The sequence below is a fragment of the Prosopis cineraria genome, unplaced genomic scaffold, assembly GCF_029017545.1.
Source record: "Prosopis cineraria cultivar Desert tree isolate PC_DT_omini unplaced genomic scaffold, ASM2901754v1 PC7, whole genome shotgun sequence".
In the NCBI taxonomy this organism is placed as follows: domain Eukaryota; kingdom Viridiplantae; phylum Streptophyta; class Magnoliopsida; order Fabales; family Fabaceae; genus Prosopis; species Prosopis cineraria.
Genome location: NW_026555338.1, coordinates 29,364,184 through 29,381,904, shown reverse-complemented (window position 1 = coordinate 29,381,904; position 17,721 = coordinate 29,364,184). Strand labels below are relative to the sequence as shown.

Genomic DNA, 17,721 nt, shown 5'->3' with positions numbered 1-17,721 from the left:
AAGTTTTCCTTCAGAGCAGTTTTTCTAATAATTTTGTGAACCCATACTCGCTTGTGGGCTTTGGGCCTCCTCGATCCCCTGTTCTTCAACAATTCGAATTAAATGTTTTTGTGGAGAAATACAGTCAATCAATTGTTTTTATGGAGTTTTGTTTTTAATTTTTATAATTTTTTTAATATTTTTAATTTCTATAGTTTTAAAAAATTTGAATGATATTTTTTCTTTAAATTCTTATAATTTTATTTTTTCAATATTTTTAATTTCTATAAGAACTGAAAACACTAGAACAAAATTGTAGGAATTAAAAGCAAAACTTGATGAAATTATAGGGGTTAAAAAAAAAAATTTGGTTGGCTAACAAAATCATGAATAAATTGACCAATTTATTTACCAAAAATATAATTTTTAAGGAAATAAATTTATATATATATATATATATAATTTAAGTCTTCTTTTCTTTGTAGTTTACCTATTTTACATGAGTTTGCAGTGTAATTTCTCAGGGTATTTTTGAAGTGGATCATTTTCAAGTTATTTCATTTTTATGCTTTGGATTTTTTTAATTTTATCCTTTTTTAAACGTCTTGTTTGATTTCGTTCCATATTTTATTTTTAAAGCTATTTTGTAAACCATTTTATAAAAAAAAGTCAAAACAAAACAAAACAAAAATCTATTTACTTATGTTAGATTGAAAAAAAGTATTAAATTTAAAAATCAGCAATAGTGGTGAAGTTAATGGTGGTAACATGTGATGGTGGTTGATTATGACTATCTGTAATTAACAGCCAAGCTGACCAATGATACAATTAATGATAGCAACTACCTCATAGTGGTGGTCAAGGTTGGCAAATCAATGGCTAATAGCAGGGTCATTGGCAATAGCTAACAATAGGTGGTGGTGGTGGCTGATGATGGTTAATTAATAGTAAATGATGATTGGTTAACGATGGCACAATAAATGATGATAATCAATAGTAATGGCTAGTGATAATAATTAATGAAAATTGGTAATGATAAATTGAACACTAGTGGTGGTTAACAATGGATGTTGACTTTGGTAGGTGATGACAAACAATTAGAATGAATGTTTTTGAGGTAGTTCAATGACTAAATACAGTTTATTTTAAATTATCTCCAAAAAAACAGTGTTTTAAAAAAAATAAAAAGAAAACAAAAGCAACTATTGGATCTTTTCATTTTCATATTTTAAATAAAAAATTAAAACAGTTTTAAACAACATTTAAATTTAAATTCAAAACAATCACTTGAACGAGCTTTTAAAAGAAAACCAAAATACCCGAGCAAGCTGTTATGTCTACTGGTGTGTTCAGTATATATGTGTCTGGTTATGTTCTGTGTGTATTGTGTACTGTGCATCCCAGGTCAACTTGGTCTAGTTTTCAGTTCAATGTGGATTTCCTTATATAATGCTTTATCTTTTGAAGCTGCATGGCCTCAAATCTCTTAAGCGATCTGCCTCTAATGCTAATTGCACAGAGTGCATTTAAAATGCAAAGCATCAATACTAGAATTTTAAAACCCACTTCTCACGATTCGATACTCGAGGTTGCAACAAACAACGTTGGCTATTTTTGCAGATTACCATGTTAATGATGATTAATTGCTACCCCTGAGCCTATGTCAGCATGAAGGCCTCAATTCATATTTACACATTTCGTTTGATTGGAAAGTTCCAAAGAAGTGTCAACTCTATGATGGGGGTGATGGATTACTCAATCCTCAAGAAGAGAACAATATTCCAGTAATTGTTGATGCAAGGTAGCTCAAGTCCTATTCTGATGACTTAGAAACCATCAAACAAACTGTGTCTGGAAGGTTTGTTTCTTGATGCCGATGACCTCTTTGATGATTTGTCTGCTCCGTTCTGTTGAAGCTTTGAGAAGACGAGTGATGACTGAACATCAGAGTTCCAACTTGTCTCTAGGTTTCAAGACCCTGACCTCTCTGGCTGAACATAAGGGAAGCTGAAGAGGTATGGCTTTTGTTCTCTATGTGGGACCAAGTTTTATACTTTTGATGTCAAATTGTAACCTCCTAAATTTTATTAATCTTTTAAAGCATCCATAAGGACCTTAAAATGATTGGGCCTAGAGTGATAATACAGTGCGTGTGTGAGATAATAACTAAAGCAATTAAATTTAACAAATGTTTGAAACTAAAAAGTTAATTAAAATAATAATAGTTAGATAATTTCGTTAAAATTTGCAATATATCATATCCTCTTAAAATTATCTTCAAAGATATAGGTGTTTAAATAATAATAATAAAAAGAAATTATAAAAAAATTATTATAACTATAAATCTATATACACTGTGAAAATCCTACTCTATATTTATTTAGTTTCATTCACTCTCCCCTAACACGGCCGCCTACTGTTTCTCAAGAGCTCTCTCTCACAGGTATCCTTCTTTGCCTTTCCTTCCATCTCTTTCGATTTATATATAGTGAATATATGCGTACTTCGTCAAGTCATCCTCCCATTGACCTTTAAATTATATATATATATATATATATATATATAATGATAGTTCTTCTTCCTCACTCGTCCTTTTCTTTTCAAAGCTTTCGCCTTATATGTACATATATAATAATGCTAGCTTCCTTTATGACATTCCTAGTCACGTGATGCTATTCCAAGGCATCTTATAACATTATATTTTTTGGATAATAAAAATTAGACTAAGATTTAAATATCTAATTTAAAACTTGTAAAATTAAAGTTTAGGATCCTCAAGCTAATGTAACAAATTAATTAAATTATAAAGAGACATGGGTCTTAAAAAAAGGAGAAATTTCGGAGCTTTTTAGGATAGCTTTAATATTTAGAGTAATTTTAGAGTTACCTTAGAATAGTTTTAAGGTAATATTTAATAACTTTAAATTATATCTTAATATTTTTGTATGTATGTGATTTTTGTAAATCTCATTAAAAGCTTTTAATTGCTTGAATTTTGGCTGTGGGACTACTTGTTGGCTTAAGGAGAACAGGTAATTTAGGGTTTTTCTATATATGTGCAAGCTCTGTGTTTGATAACAAATGTATATAATTGTAAATTTAATTGTAAAAAATTCATATATTATTTGAATCTTGTCAAGCATGCTTGTACCTTAGCTATATATTATTGTTGGTGTTTCTTTTTAAGCATGCTTGTGAATGTAGATTAATAATGTTTATTTGATGAAAATTGTATATTACTTAAGAGTAGTTTATTTCTTTCAAGCATGCTTATAAATTGAGTTGATCGAATGAGATATTTATATCTCTTTTCAAGCATACTTGTATACAACGTGAATGTTGTATAGATGCGGTATGCATTTGGGGATGGGTTGATGAGGAGATAATGATGTTGATTTATATATATGATTTAGTGACCACGTGGTTCGCCTCCACTATGCGCACAATGGTTGCCTTTTTTTCAAAACCCGATTCCTTAATACTTACTGGTCAGGTTTGTAAAGGGAGAATGTGGGACAGTGACACCTCCTGATTGGGTTTTTAAGTAAGGAGCTATAGTTTGGGCTTAGGCTCTGTACCTTTGGCCGGGTATATCTCAAGCACTAGAGAAGCTTGGTCAGTCTAACATGTGGACAGACCGTATTTGAGTTTATGGTTCCAGTCAGTGGAATAAGGATGGACGAAGTAACAAGGGAGATTATTGGTGTTGCATATTGACATGTTATGAGTTATATCCTATAAAATTCTTATGTTATAACTGAATAACTCTTGTACACTCACTTATATATTGATTGTATAATTGTGTAGTTGTAGTTTGTGCATGTATGGTTAAACTTTGAGTTTATTGAAACGTTAGTGCTCACCCCACTCTTTAACACTTTAAGTAAGCTTAGTGAAGCAAAGGAGAAGCGTTTAGAAGCTTGGGACTTAGCTTGAGTAAGCTTTAAGTCCCATTTTAGTTTATAGAATAATTATTTATCAATATAGGATTCATTTGTCATTTGGGTTGAGTTTTGAAATTGTTTGTTATTTATTGATGACTGAAAAGGGTTTTATTAGTTGAGGCCTAAGGTTATAGAAATTGCTTAATGAATCTATTTAGATTAAATATTTTGATATAAAATTCTAAAAGTATCGAGACATTTATTAAAATAAACATTTAAGTATTTATGTTGGGATGTGACATGCATGTTTGCAAGCTTTAGTAAGTCTAAATTTTTGTTGAATAGAATATTTATTTTTTTGTTTCTTTCTATCTACTATGGTAGATTCTTTTTATACCATTGTAGAGTGTTATTTATGAATTTTAAATAGTAGTACAAATTGTTATAATCTTTGTAGCCTTTTTAATTAGTTTAATTATTGTTTATTAAGGCTAGATTTTAAATATTTATTTAGTAGATAAAATTTTTGTAACTATGGTAGTTTCTTAAAATATAAATTAACTTTTTTCACCATGCTCATCTTTTCAAAATAAATATGAGAATTGACTTTAAATCTTTATACTATAGTAATCATTTTTATTAGTTTAAATTTTTTTATTATCATTATGGTATTTGATTAAGTTTTTTTTAAGTTAGTAAGGTTTCGGTGTCAGACAAGTTGAAGGAATTATGAAAAGGCTAGTTCACATCGCTACAATTATGAACGATTTGAAATTTATTTTGAAGGACGAGGAAAAGAATCATATCATGAGTTATATGATAAACCCTAGTGTGCAGGACAATGTCTAAGTATTTTCTATAGTAGGCATTGGAGGACTAGGAAATTCTACACTTGCTCAACTTGATTGCAACAATGAGGTTGCTCAAAAGATTCTAAGATCTTAATAGAGGGAAAGAGATTATTGCGAGAAGCAACTCACATGAAATATAATGAAGGCAAGCGTATACTTGCTAAAACAAAAGCAATGCATAAATTTCTTGTCATAAAACCCAATAACCAAAATACCCCTTTTAGTTTAAACATGATTGCCAATAACATATATGCTGTGAGTTGGAATTTCTTTCAATTTACCTAAAATTAAATATTCCAACATATTATAGTTTATTCAATTAGAGTCAATTCATTTCAAAATAGTACATATTAGAACATAAGGATTACTTGACATCCACAATATTATTTTAATTAGAATTTTGTTTTCGATTAACACTAATCCAGAAATATTCCAACAATCATGAGAACTATTCTTTGTGGCCTTTTGAAAAGGAAAAAGAACAAGAAATTGTTAAGCTAGTTGAAAATGGAAAAGACCTTATCAGTTGTGTGCTGTAGTCACTCTTGCAGGCCCTTAAACTCTGTTTTTTGGGTCCAGCTTTGGAAAAAAAGCCAAGAGATATTAACAAAACATAAGTCGCAAAAATCTTCAGTTGGATAGATCAAGTTCCTTGATTTGTATGACACGGACTTTTATTGATTCATCTGCAAACACTTCAATGATTTTTATTGAACCATAGAAGGACTCTCAATGCAGTCAAGATCCATGAATTGGGAAGGTTTCATGGATTGAGAGGGAAATTACACATCAAATACAGGTCAAATGCTTGGAAAGTCAGAGGCATAACATGGAAGAGGATGAATTTTCCAAGAGAAGTCCAATCTTGAATATAAAGATGAAAATCATTTTAGAAGCACTGCAGCCACATCAGGTGATCAATGGACTTTGCATCATTGGGTTCTCTAGTAAAAGGTTGCCAGATTATGTGGGAAATCTAATATCAATTGTCAACTTGAGATCTAATCTTGTTCCTATCATTTTCTGACATCACTATCACAACCAGAAGCAAATCTCACATCACTGCAAAATCTTCATGTTAAGAATTGCTCGAGTTTGACGCCATTACCAGAGTCAATAAGGAATCTCCCATCACTGGCTAAGTCTTCCATTGAGATGCCACTGAGAAAAGAGTAAGAATTTGCCAAAAATGCAAAGTAATCGATAAACAAAATGTTGGTATTATCTTACACTCACTCAACTCAGGATATTATGCTTCAAATTATTGTTATTTTTGTTGTTGATGATGTTGATATCTCTAAAGCTAGAACTTTGTTTTAGATACCTACATACTTTTGAAATTTTCATCATGGCAAGGGGTGATTCTAACTTAACTAGTAGTCTCGAATTGGAGTCGTGAATATACAACTATGTTAAATACTTGTTGAGAGAGTTTTGCTATTAATGTGGTCGTATTTGGCTTAGCTCATGAATAATAAGTAATTGTATAATAAAACAAAAAGAAAGTGTTTTAAGTTTTTGGGACTCTCACATAATATACAAACTTACAAAATGGAGACATTAGTGGCATAGGATTGGACATTGATGGTTATTAGAGCTAGAGAACTTGAATCCTTTTGCAGATAAGTGATTTGGTATAAGTGACACAAATTAAATAATTATTCACAAGTTGGTGCAGGAGGAGCAAAGAAAAAGTACAAAGCTCTAGAAATTAAATAACCTTTCTCTATCATCCATGCACAATTAAAATATAAGTTCTGGTCCTAAAAATAAGAAGAAAAATACAGGGATGTATGAAGCATCTTGATAAGCGAAAAAAGGTTCTACATTTGCGGGGTTAAATTTGTGAGGGTTATTAGTAATTGAATTAGGCATGCAATCCCAGCAGGATCACATAAACGAGGCTGAATTTACAGAGTTCCTTGAGAAGCCATATCTTGAAGAAATGGAATTAGTTTGGCATTTCACGATTAGCAGACAGTAAGACATATGACCAAATCGGACATGAAGATGAGACAATTTTAAAAATTTTATAGCAGCATAGCATTTTCAAAAGACTATTCATAGCAGTATCAAAGTATGAAATATCATATCCTTATGAAGAGATTGGTGGTAATTTTCTGTACAAGAGAGAAAAAAGTAGTGAGATGTGGCAAAAAATTGCCAAACATTACAAATATAAGTATCTATTAAAGGACTTGTCACCTTCTATCTTCAATTAAAAGTCATGGTATTATTGTGCTTCAACTCAACTATTAGCTTATGTGCTTCAGCTCATTCCTTTAATTCATGGCCTTCCGAGTTTCATTCTCAGGCAGCAAGATTAAGTTTAATTTCTTTATAAGCAATCTAAGGCATTAAATAGATAAATTGTTGCAGCTTCATCATGGAGTCCCTCAAAGATCATTTATCTTTGGCACATATCATTGGAGTTATTTGATTGTAAATAATGTGGTTGGGGTTGGTGGACTGATTAACAAAATTCATTCACATAATTAGATATTTAGTTTATGTTTCGGGGTTAGCTCTAGAAGATTGGATCACTTGGTTCTCAAAAAAAATGCATGAGAAAAGATCTTATTTGGAGAGGCAAGTCAAAGCTCACTTTTCTGATTTCTACACCGTGAAAGAGATTAGTCCCCACCAAAAAATTGATTTCAAAATCTCGTCATTTTAGCCTTCCAGTACAATTCTCAATGTGTGTGTGTATAAGAATGAATATAGCCAGCTTAAAAGTTAGGAATTAAAATAAATAATAAATAATTAGATACATTATTTTTTATTAAGCCAACAAAAATTGTCGTCCTGTGAAAACAGTAAACTTATTCATCAGTAATCAATCTGTTTCAGACTTTTCTGTGGGGGGGGGGGGAATAATAGAGAATGATATTTGATTACCCTCTTTCTATGGATCTTTCACAGGTCATTTACTATCATCTAACAAATAAATAATGTCTTGACCAAAAAGAAAAACAAATAAATAAATGTTTTTGACACACACGTGCGTGTGTGCATATAAATATAATGTTTAAATGTATATACCACTTATATCCTTTTGCGTTTTCCTCCTTTTCCCTTCAATTCACGCAATGATCAAGCTGTTCATGGCTTAGAAATGCATGTAGCAGGCAACGAAGGAGAGAACGGTGGCGCCGACCAAAGGAACAAGACCAGCCGATCCGCTTGACGGGCCCGGAGCTGCGGCCGGAGTGCTGGTGACGGTGATGGCGGGAGAGGCCTCCGGAGTGGTGCCGGCTTGGGTAGAAACGGCCGGCAGCACGTTTGCCATGACGACGCTGACAGAGGCGACGGCGAAGATGACGGCACAAGCAAGCTTCTTCATCTCCATTATTGTGGCTGATTGATTGATCGAGAAATAATAAGAGAAAAAAATAAATATAGTAATTTATTATTATTTATAGTTTTTATTTTATTAGATCTGCAGAAGCTGCCCGGGGATTTTATAGCTGGGGAGGAATGGAGCCGAATCTGGTTTGGGACTAATTTTGGTATGGTCTTTGGTTATTTTTGGAGATCAAAATCAATGCTTAGAATCACGTGGTAATTTTATCTATGCATGAAAAAAAAAAAATCAGTTTTGTTGACCGGGTATTTTGGATTTGTTTTATGGTTCTGAAATTTTCTCCTTTTCTTAAAAGAACATTTCCACATATATAGTTTTTAAAGTATATTGCCCCCACGTGTGCATTTTTTTAATTATTTGCTTTTTTTACCAAAATTAATAGGGGAAAATTTTGACAAAAGACCTGAAAAAAAATGGCATTTGTTCAAGAAGGCCTTAAAAATAACATTTACAATTATTCATATTGCCTGAAATAAATTTTTTGTTTTTTAAGAATACAAAAAATATGAGAAAACATTATTTGGCTAGTAATAAGGGAAAACTTATCTAGTCATATATGTAAACTCTAATTTTCTCATAAAATGACAGTCAAAAAATCATCTTTATTTCACATTATATGTATATTATAATAAGAAATTATGTATTTCATACTATGTGATCGAGATTTGATGGTCCAAACTCAATCCTTTTCTTTTTGTCTAATATGTATATATATATATATATATATCTTCTTCAGGCCTCAGGGCTTATATGTATTGATGTGTGGGAAATTAAGCAGGATCATTGGCTTTTTTTTTTTTTTTTGTGGGGCAACAATGATGGGCAATGTGAAACCCTTTTCTTTTTTTAAAGGAAAAAAATTAATACACACACACAATAAAAAGATTAAGGTATCATTATATAATTTAAAACTCAAAGAGAAAAACTAAAAATAGAGGAAAAAATATTCATCATGTGAAATAATAACAACTTCGTTTCGGCCAAAAAAAAAAGAAAAAGAAAATTAAAGAGAAGCGACGCGCCATCCATGACAATGACATTACTTTGACACTTGATTATAGAGTTAATCTTAAAAAATTTCTTTCAGATATAGTTGACTCTCAAGAATGTAGTGATTAAGTTACATTTGAGAAATGCTAGTTCAATTGTATAATTTATGATGGGTGATGAGACCCTTTTCTTAAATAGACTTTTCAATGGGTTAAACCATGTGAAATTTTCACCAAATAAGTGCTTATATAGGTTGCATTTCTTTCGTTAATTGGAATAAAAAAAAGTATAATAGGCATCATGAAACTAGAAACATTACAAACCAATGCGCATACTTAACCACAAGATTTCGTCCCAAAAAAAGTTGATATTTTTTTAGTAAACCATTTGAAGTTTGAAAGACAATAATTTCGACTAATTTAAATTGAATTGGGTTGGAATCTTCTCAGGCATAAATTCTATCACTAAACACTACTAATTTCCTGCAAACTAACTATTTGATCACCATCCATAGCAAGTAATATTATGTAGAAATTATCTTTATAATTTTTAAAGGTTTATCCATGATATTGAAACCTGAATCGAACTAGCCGAGTCAATTCGAAAATCGGTGACCAGATCCCTTGTTCGGTCTAAGTTTACTCATAAATCGGTGAGGGAATGAATCGATATAATAACCCAGTCAACCATAACTCGGATAACCCAGTGGGTTGACTGGGTTAATCAGGTTATTATTTTTTTAATCAAAACCCCTAAAATGACATCATTTTGGGAGATTTTTTTATTTTTTATTTTTCAGATTGCTGAGTTCAAAAATAAGATAACAAAAAATGAAAAATTAGAGGTAAAGCATGCTAAGTCCAATTCAGATTTTCAGACAGCATTCAATTCGACCTTTCATCTGTGTCTCTCTTCTCTTGCTCTAACTTAATCGGCGTCTCTTATCTAGCTCAGCTTCCGTCTCTTCTCTAGGCTTCAGCTCCATCTCCATCTCTACTGTCTCCGTCTCTTCTCCAACTTAGTCTTTGACTCTTCATTTTTTCTCCAGCTCTATCTCCGTCTCTGCTATCTCCATCTCTTCTCTAGCTTAGTCTTTGACTCTTCGTCTCTTTTCCAGCTCTATCTTCGTCTCTGCTGTCTCCATTTCTTCTCCAGCTCTATTTCTGTCTCTTCTCTAAACTTTTGAGATTGAAGGGTTGTAATTGTAAGGATAGATATTTAAACTGTTGTGCTTTATTATTGTTAGACTTTTGAATAGTTGAATTTGGTTGAATATTTTTATAATTAATGTCTTTTAATTTAAATTATATTATTTTATCATGAGCGATTTGCCACCTGTTCAATTCCAATTAAATTCTAATTAAACTACTAATTCATAACTTAGTGTCATGATCAGTTTAATAACCAGTCTGATTTTACATACCTTAGTCTTATCCAAATGCAGACGTACTTATACATATAAATCGTTATGAACCCCTGCCCTTTGACAACTAACTTATAAAATACAGTACAAATTTATTACGAAAAAATTATAACTTATTTGATTGGTTAAAAATTGCGAAAACAGATCTGAAAGAAAGCATCAAAGCACGCTGGCTGGTATCCGTTGTCCCTTGTCCCGTCGACATTATTTGCCCCACACCGAAAATTAAAAAAACTCCTGCAATCATGTGAACGTGACACAGCAAATCTGGCGGTATCAGCCTCAGGTACGGTGCCTATTTCATCCCAAATATATAAATAATAATTAAATTTTTAAAATGTAATAATTTCTTTAAAATTTTTTGATACCTTCGTCACAATAATAATTTTAAGTTAAATAATTAAATTATTTTTTAATTAATGATAAAAAAATTTTATGTAAAAAGTTGTGATTTCTTATTCAACATTTATTATAAAAATTATGATTAATTATTTTTAAAATTTAAATTTAAATAATAAAAGAATTTTTTAAGTAAAAATTTATAATTTGTTGTCTAATATTTGAAATTTACAGAATAAAATTTATGACTAATTATTTTTAGAATTTGAATTTCAATAATATAAAAAAAATTTCACATATTAAGTTGTAATTTTTTGTTTAATTTTTATAATTCACGTAATAAAAATTGTGATTGTTTAAATAAGAATAATGATTGATTATTTTAAACAAAAAGCAATTTAATTATTTAATTTAAAATTATTAATGTAGAAAGATATTCAAGGACTTGAGAATAATTATGATATTTTGAGAGTCCTAATTATTATTTTTATATTTTAACGAGATTTTATTGTCATTTTTTTCATAATATCGTTCATTAGGGTTTGATTATTAAATGAAAATGACTTGTGATCACGTGTATATAATTTAATTTAAGATCGTTGATTTAAAGAACATTAAGCCCCGTTTGCTTAATTAAAATATGTTAACGGAACTTTTAATCATACTGCCCCCGACCAATGTAATGGAAAGGAAAGGAAAGGAAAGGAAGTGATTTAAGCGTGTTTGATGGAAGGATTTCCTTTTTAAAGCATTCAACATCTTAGATTTGGCTCTCTCTCCGTCTGTTTTTTCTCTCCCTTTTTTTTTTTTTTTTTTGCTTTGAGCCAAGGATTTACCTCATGTTAAATTGAGAGGACTTTCACGAGAATCTTGAGTAATTCCAGTTAAGACGGAATCCTTTCAAACACTGACAACACTAATACATTATTAGAACTTGAATTCAAGATTTCTAAATAGAATACCATAATCTCTCATCAGTTGAACCAATTGGATTTAGTGGTTCGGTAAAAGGACTTTTTTTCCCCAAGATCACTCCAGAAGAAATGAATAATTGAACAAGTCACGGAGGATGTCATCTCCTAGTGCAAAGAATAGCGTTGTTGATCATGAAACATGACTGAAATGTTAAAGTTGCGCACAATAGGACAAATATGCTAATTACTTTTCCGCCATATTGGCATTTTCTATGATCTCCCGTTTATTTATACAGAAAAATGATAATAAAATTTTATCAAGATATATGAATGATAATCAGATTTCTTAAGATATCATAATTTCTTTGAAGTTTTTAAGTATCATTTTGACATTAATAATTTCAAGTTAAATAATAAATAACTTATTTAAAATTTTTAAAAAAATAGGTTTAAGGGGGAAGTTGGGATTTTTTTTAATTCTTGTGATTCACATGATAAAAGTTGTAATTATTTAAACAAAATTATAATTAATTATTTTAAGAATTGGAACTTCATTGATAAAAGAAATTTTACTTAAAAAATTGTGATTTTTTTATTCAATTACTGTGATTCGCATAATTTGAGTATTAAATTTTTTTAGTATTATTTAGGATGCCTATTTTTCTCCAACTATTATCAATATGTAATGAGTAAATTGACTTTTGAACTACACTTTATGAGCTTCTGGGACTTCTAAATTTATTTTTTATGTAATGTTTCCTTTTAACTTTTGAAAACAGTAATTTGGCATCTACTAACTATCATTAACAAAAGTTAACTCTAAAAATTAGTTGGCTAAAAAATAATGGAAAAAGATCGATAAAATTTTTTGGTCATTTTTTGCAATTTTTTAGATCTTTGTCTATAATTTTTCAATCCTTTATATTAATTTTTTGTCATTTTTATAACTTTTTTATCATTTTTATATCAATTGACTGTTAAAATTAACTTTTGTTAATGATAAAGGTCAGATTTTATTATTTTGAAAAGTCAATACGAATATTGCATTAAAAAATAAGTTTAAGATCCTTGAAACTTTTAGACATATAATTTAGGATCAATTTATTAATTATCTATAGATAATCATATACGGCATGACCAGAGTAGCAGGAAATATTAGTTCATCACAAAAAATATTAGTTCCACAAAGGAATTTAATTCATTATTGACAGCTCAGGATGGCAGAAACTAATAACCCTTCCAGAGTACACACACGCACACACTAGGATATGCACACATAATGAAGACGAAGCTTAAATTAAATTGTTTACAACTTACACATCATTATGTCATTTTACGCCAAGAAGAGGGAATTTTTTAGACAATTCTTCGACATATACTATATAAGAATTTTTAAAATAGTCTATAATATTTTTATATAAATTTTTAGAAAAGTATAATTGAAAAGTAGATAATAATAACTTATAAGATAATCATGGTTTTAAGTTTATAATTGATTTTAACATGTATAAAAGTGTTTGAATATTTTTTAAAAAATTATAATTTTGAATTCATAATTGATTTTGACATGCATTGTGGATATTTGCATATTTTTTTAAAAAATATAATTTTAAATTTATAATTAATTTTAACATGTAGTAGAAGTGTTTGGATATATTTTTATAAAATTATAATTTTACCTAATTTTCAATCCCACTTTTCAATTTTTCTTTTTAATTATACTTTTTATTTTTTTTATTAAAATCAATCTTATTAATAAATTTTATTAATTAATTATATTTATTATTATTTTTATTAGTCACATCCAACTGAAATTCAAACACATATCTGTCGGCATGCTTGTTCAATTGTTTCTCCTTTTATGTTCCGGTCCTTCTCTGTAATTTAATTATTCCGTAATCCTTCCTTGTTAATTTTTCTTCTTATATGGTAGTCACGTGTCGCTCCGCCCGTAATAAATAATTAGCTTTGACTCGGTCACACGTTGTTCACACGCGTCTATTCTTTTTCTGGTCATTCTGCAAATGAACGGAAGTAGGAAAGTATTGTCAATGACGAAAGCAACCATCACAAAATATTACAGAAAAATGGCAATTATCAATATGGTTGTTGAGTATTAATAATAATAATTGAAAATCTTGAATTATTAAGATACCCCATCATGTAAGGATCATAATTTTTATTAATAATAAAAAGAACTCTAATTATTGAAGTGGTGAATGAAAAGTCAATTATAAATTTAAGAAAAATTAATTGTGAATTTAAAGTTATATGTAAATTCATATAATACGTAAATGAATAGATAATATCATGAATTTATACATTGTTATTTGTAAATGTAAGAATAATTACTTATAAATTTATGAAATTATAGAAAATTAGTTGTAAATGAATATTCAAAAATAAAAATAAGTTCCTAGATTATGGATTTGGAATTAAAGTTATTAATATCCATTCACAATATATGTGTCACATATTCATAAATGGTAGCATTTCTTAAATTCACAAGTGATTGTTAATAAATTATAAGAGAGAGTGTATAAATCAATAAGATCATCTAATCATTCAGAATTAATTTTTCACAAATTTACAAGTGATTTAGTAAAAATTCACAAATAAACTTTATTAAATTCACAAATAACAATGATAAATTCATGATTCATGCATTGCTTTTTTTTTTGCCCTTGGATTTAACATTCTTAAATTTGTAACTAAATTTTCATAAATTAAATAATTTGTTGGTTTAATATTGTAAATGAAGACTATATATAATATTTTCACAAATATTTCATTAATTCAAGATCTCCAATTATTGTTAATACCATTACAAGATCCGCACTTTGTTATGTTTTCAAACATCAACAAAATGCACCTAGAAATGTTACTCCCTCAATCCCTCCCTCCATCTGAAATTATATGTCATTTTTAATTAATTTTCACTTAAATACAGTTCATATCATTAAAAATTATATTGCTTCTCTCCATATATTTTTATTTTATAATAGCGTATCTTAATGACAACTCTCGTCAATGTTTAAGTATTTATTGAAATTATTTTTTTGAAAAATAATTAATTATTTAAAAAATAAAAAAATCTTGTATTTTTAAATATAACATTTTAAAGAAAATATCTTATAATTTTAAAATATTATTATCCAAATTAGTGCGAGTGGGCACTAAATCAGAGCCTTGTGTTCTGCTTGTGTCCTGACAAGTACAAAAGAGTTAAGAACCTGAGACTGAGTGTAAGCAGCCTGCCATACAATTTACCTTCTTCTTCATCACAGGCTTCCTTCTGAGGTGTCAACCATGTGTGAAGGTCTCAGAGTGAAGATAATCGAGCAGAGCCAGGTCTCTCCTCCGCCACGTTCAACCTCACCGACCTCTCTTCCTCTCACTTTCCTCGACCTTCCATGGCTCTTCTTCTCCCCAAGCCAACCTCTCTTCTTCTTCGACTTCCCTTTCCCTCTCTCTTACTTCACCGCCTTCACTCTCCCTAACCTCAAGCACTCTCTCTCCCTCACCCTGCAACACTACTTCCCTTTCGCCGGAACCTTCCTTCCCTCGCCGGAACCTTCCAAACCCCACATTGTTTACTCCGAAGCAAACTCTGTCTCTCTGCTCGTCGCTGAATCCGCCGACGACTTTAACCATCTCTGCAGCAACCATGCCAGAGACGTCAATTGTTTCTACCCACTTGTTCCCGAGCTGAAATCTGGAACAAAGGAGCTTGCTTTGATGGCTATTCAGATCACCGTGTTCCCAGGTTCTGGTATTTGTATCGGACTCGCTTATCTGCATGTTATTGCTGATGGAAGAACCTTCAACAATTTCATGAAGACCTGGGCAGCGTATTCCTCCTCCCAAGCTTCATCGTTTCCATGCAAATCCCTACCCTTTTATGATCGAAGCGTGATTATGGATTCCCATGGGCTTGAAGGGGTTTTCTTGAAGCAATGGCGCCGGAAGAGAACTTCTTTCATTGACGACACCAAGGTCAACTCATCGCTAAGCGACCTGGTTCGAGCCACTTTCTTGATGGATCCGACTCAGATGGAGAAGATCAAACGCTTCATTGTTTCATTATGCAGAGAGAAGAACCAGTCCCAGCCTGTGCACTTATCTCCTTACGTCTTAACATGTGCTTTTCTCTGGGTTTGCATGCTCAAAACTCATCAAATCACCAGCAACGAACATGTCCACAAGGATCCGGCTTATTTCGGGTTCATCGCCGGCGGCATGACTCGCCTACAATTTCCTGTGCCGGCGACTTATCTCGGGAATTGCGTGGGGTTCGGTCGTGGGTCTGCGATGAGGGATGAGTTGCTTGGAGAAGATGGGATTGTGGCGGCGGCGAGAGCCATCGGAGGCACAATTAAGAAGCTGGATAAGGAGATGCTGGACGGAGCAGAGAAATGGGTATCGGATTGGGAGGAGATATACGGGTCGGAGCTCCATGTGGTGGCAACATGGTCTCCAAAATTGAAGCTTTATGAGACAGATTTTGGGTGGGGGAAGGCAAGGAAGATAGAGGAGATATCAATTGATAAGAGCAAAGCCATTTCACTTATTGAGAGCAGAGATGTTGATGGTGGGATAGAGATGGGTTTGGCTTTGCCTCATAAGAAAATGGACACCTTTACCATGTTCTTCAACCAAGGTCTGAATGCAATTTCATAAGAACCTACTGTAAATACTTTACTTTTTTTCAATCATGATTGATAATAAAGGAAGAAAAACCTCCGGGTTTCATTCTATGAAATTTCTTGAATTTGAGAGCATTTAATTAAATGAATCAAAATCAAATAATTACTTATGTTCATATTGTCCTATGTTCATATATTGTTACTTATGAATCAAAATCAAATGTATCTGTCATCACGTGATTTATCTGACGACTCAAATACTTTTAAATTTAGAAAATTTTAAAAAGTGAACTTTAGAATATTTTCATGCTTTATGGATCGATAATAAATCATGGTTTATTGTCTTGTGCAACCTTTTTACAAAAGGAACACAGCTTTTATTATTCACAATTTCATCCAATTAATTAATTTGGGATTGGCCCCCGGTGACTTTGAAATAATGAAAAATGAAATGTCATATCAATGGTTATAATACTTTGAATATATTCCAAAAAACGTTTAGCGAAGGGTTTCAAAACATTAAATAAAACATATTAAAAAAGAATTATAGTGATCCAATTAAATACAAGGATTAAATCGCAAATTAGGTAATATGACTGTCTTTGGATTGTGTGTCTGGGCCAAGTCCAGAAGTGATGCATAGAGTATGGCCCAAATTAATTTGAAGAATAACGCAATAACTGTTTTTTTCCCTTACCAAACACAATACCTTTTTTAAATTAATTCCATGACTATAATGTCCAACAAACAAACCGCAAACAATTGCAATCATGAAATAAGAGACATAATGTCAAATCTTCATTAGCATGCATTGGACATACTTGGAACAAGTAGTACACAACAATGCATGATTTCAATCATATCTTTGTTGTGGACTGTTGGAGTGATAAAGGTTTCTTTTACAAAACCCAATTTTCTGCAAAGAACTCTTTTTTTCCCACTTGCAAAACCCAGTTTTCTAGTGAGATTCCATTTTGCTAACTGGCAGAGGAGCATAGCCAAACAAGCATACAATACAAACTTGGTCAGCAAATAGTACTTTTGAGCATAAAACGAAGAACCAAACAAGCTACAAATTGTAAATGTTAGAAGATTATTTTTGAGTAATTTGAAAAAGCAACAACTTTCACATGTAATGCGACCTAAAGTTAAGCTAAGCTTAAAAAATATTTTCTTTTTTAAATTGTAGAGGCAAGCACTAACAACCTAAAGTTATAAGTGGAATCAAACTCACAACTTCTTTCTTACAAACGAGCTTACGGTACAAGGCCATTGACTCAAGAAATAATCTATGTAAGATTGAAAGATGATTAATTGGTCTGGTTTTAAAA

General features: G+C 30.9%; 1 protein-coding gene across 1 annotated transcript; it reads left to right on the top strand.

Moving 5' to 3' along the window:
- Nucleotides 1-14,957: 14,957 nt before the first annotated feature.
- LOC129316160 (anthocyanidin 3-O-glucoside 6''-O-acyltransferase-like) lies at nt 14,958-16,523 on the top strand. The gene has a single exon (XM_054960451.1). The coding sequence runs from the start codon at nt 15,054-15,056 to the stop codon at nt 16,422-16,424; it is 1,371 nt and encodes a 456-aa protein (XP_054816426.1). The 5' UTR covers nt 14,958-15,053; the 3' UTR covers nt 16,425-16,523.
- Nucleotides 16,524-17,721: the final 1,198 nt, after the last annotated feature.

Coding starts and splice junctions, on each gene's coding strand:
- LOC129316160 (XM_054960451.1), top strand. CDS start 15,054: ATGTGTGAAGGTCTCAGAGTGAAGATAATCGAGCAGAGCCAGGTCTCT.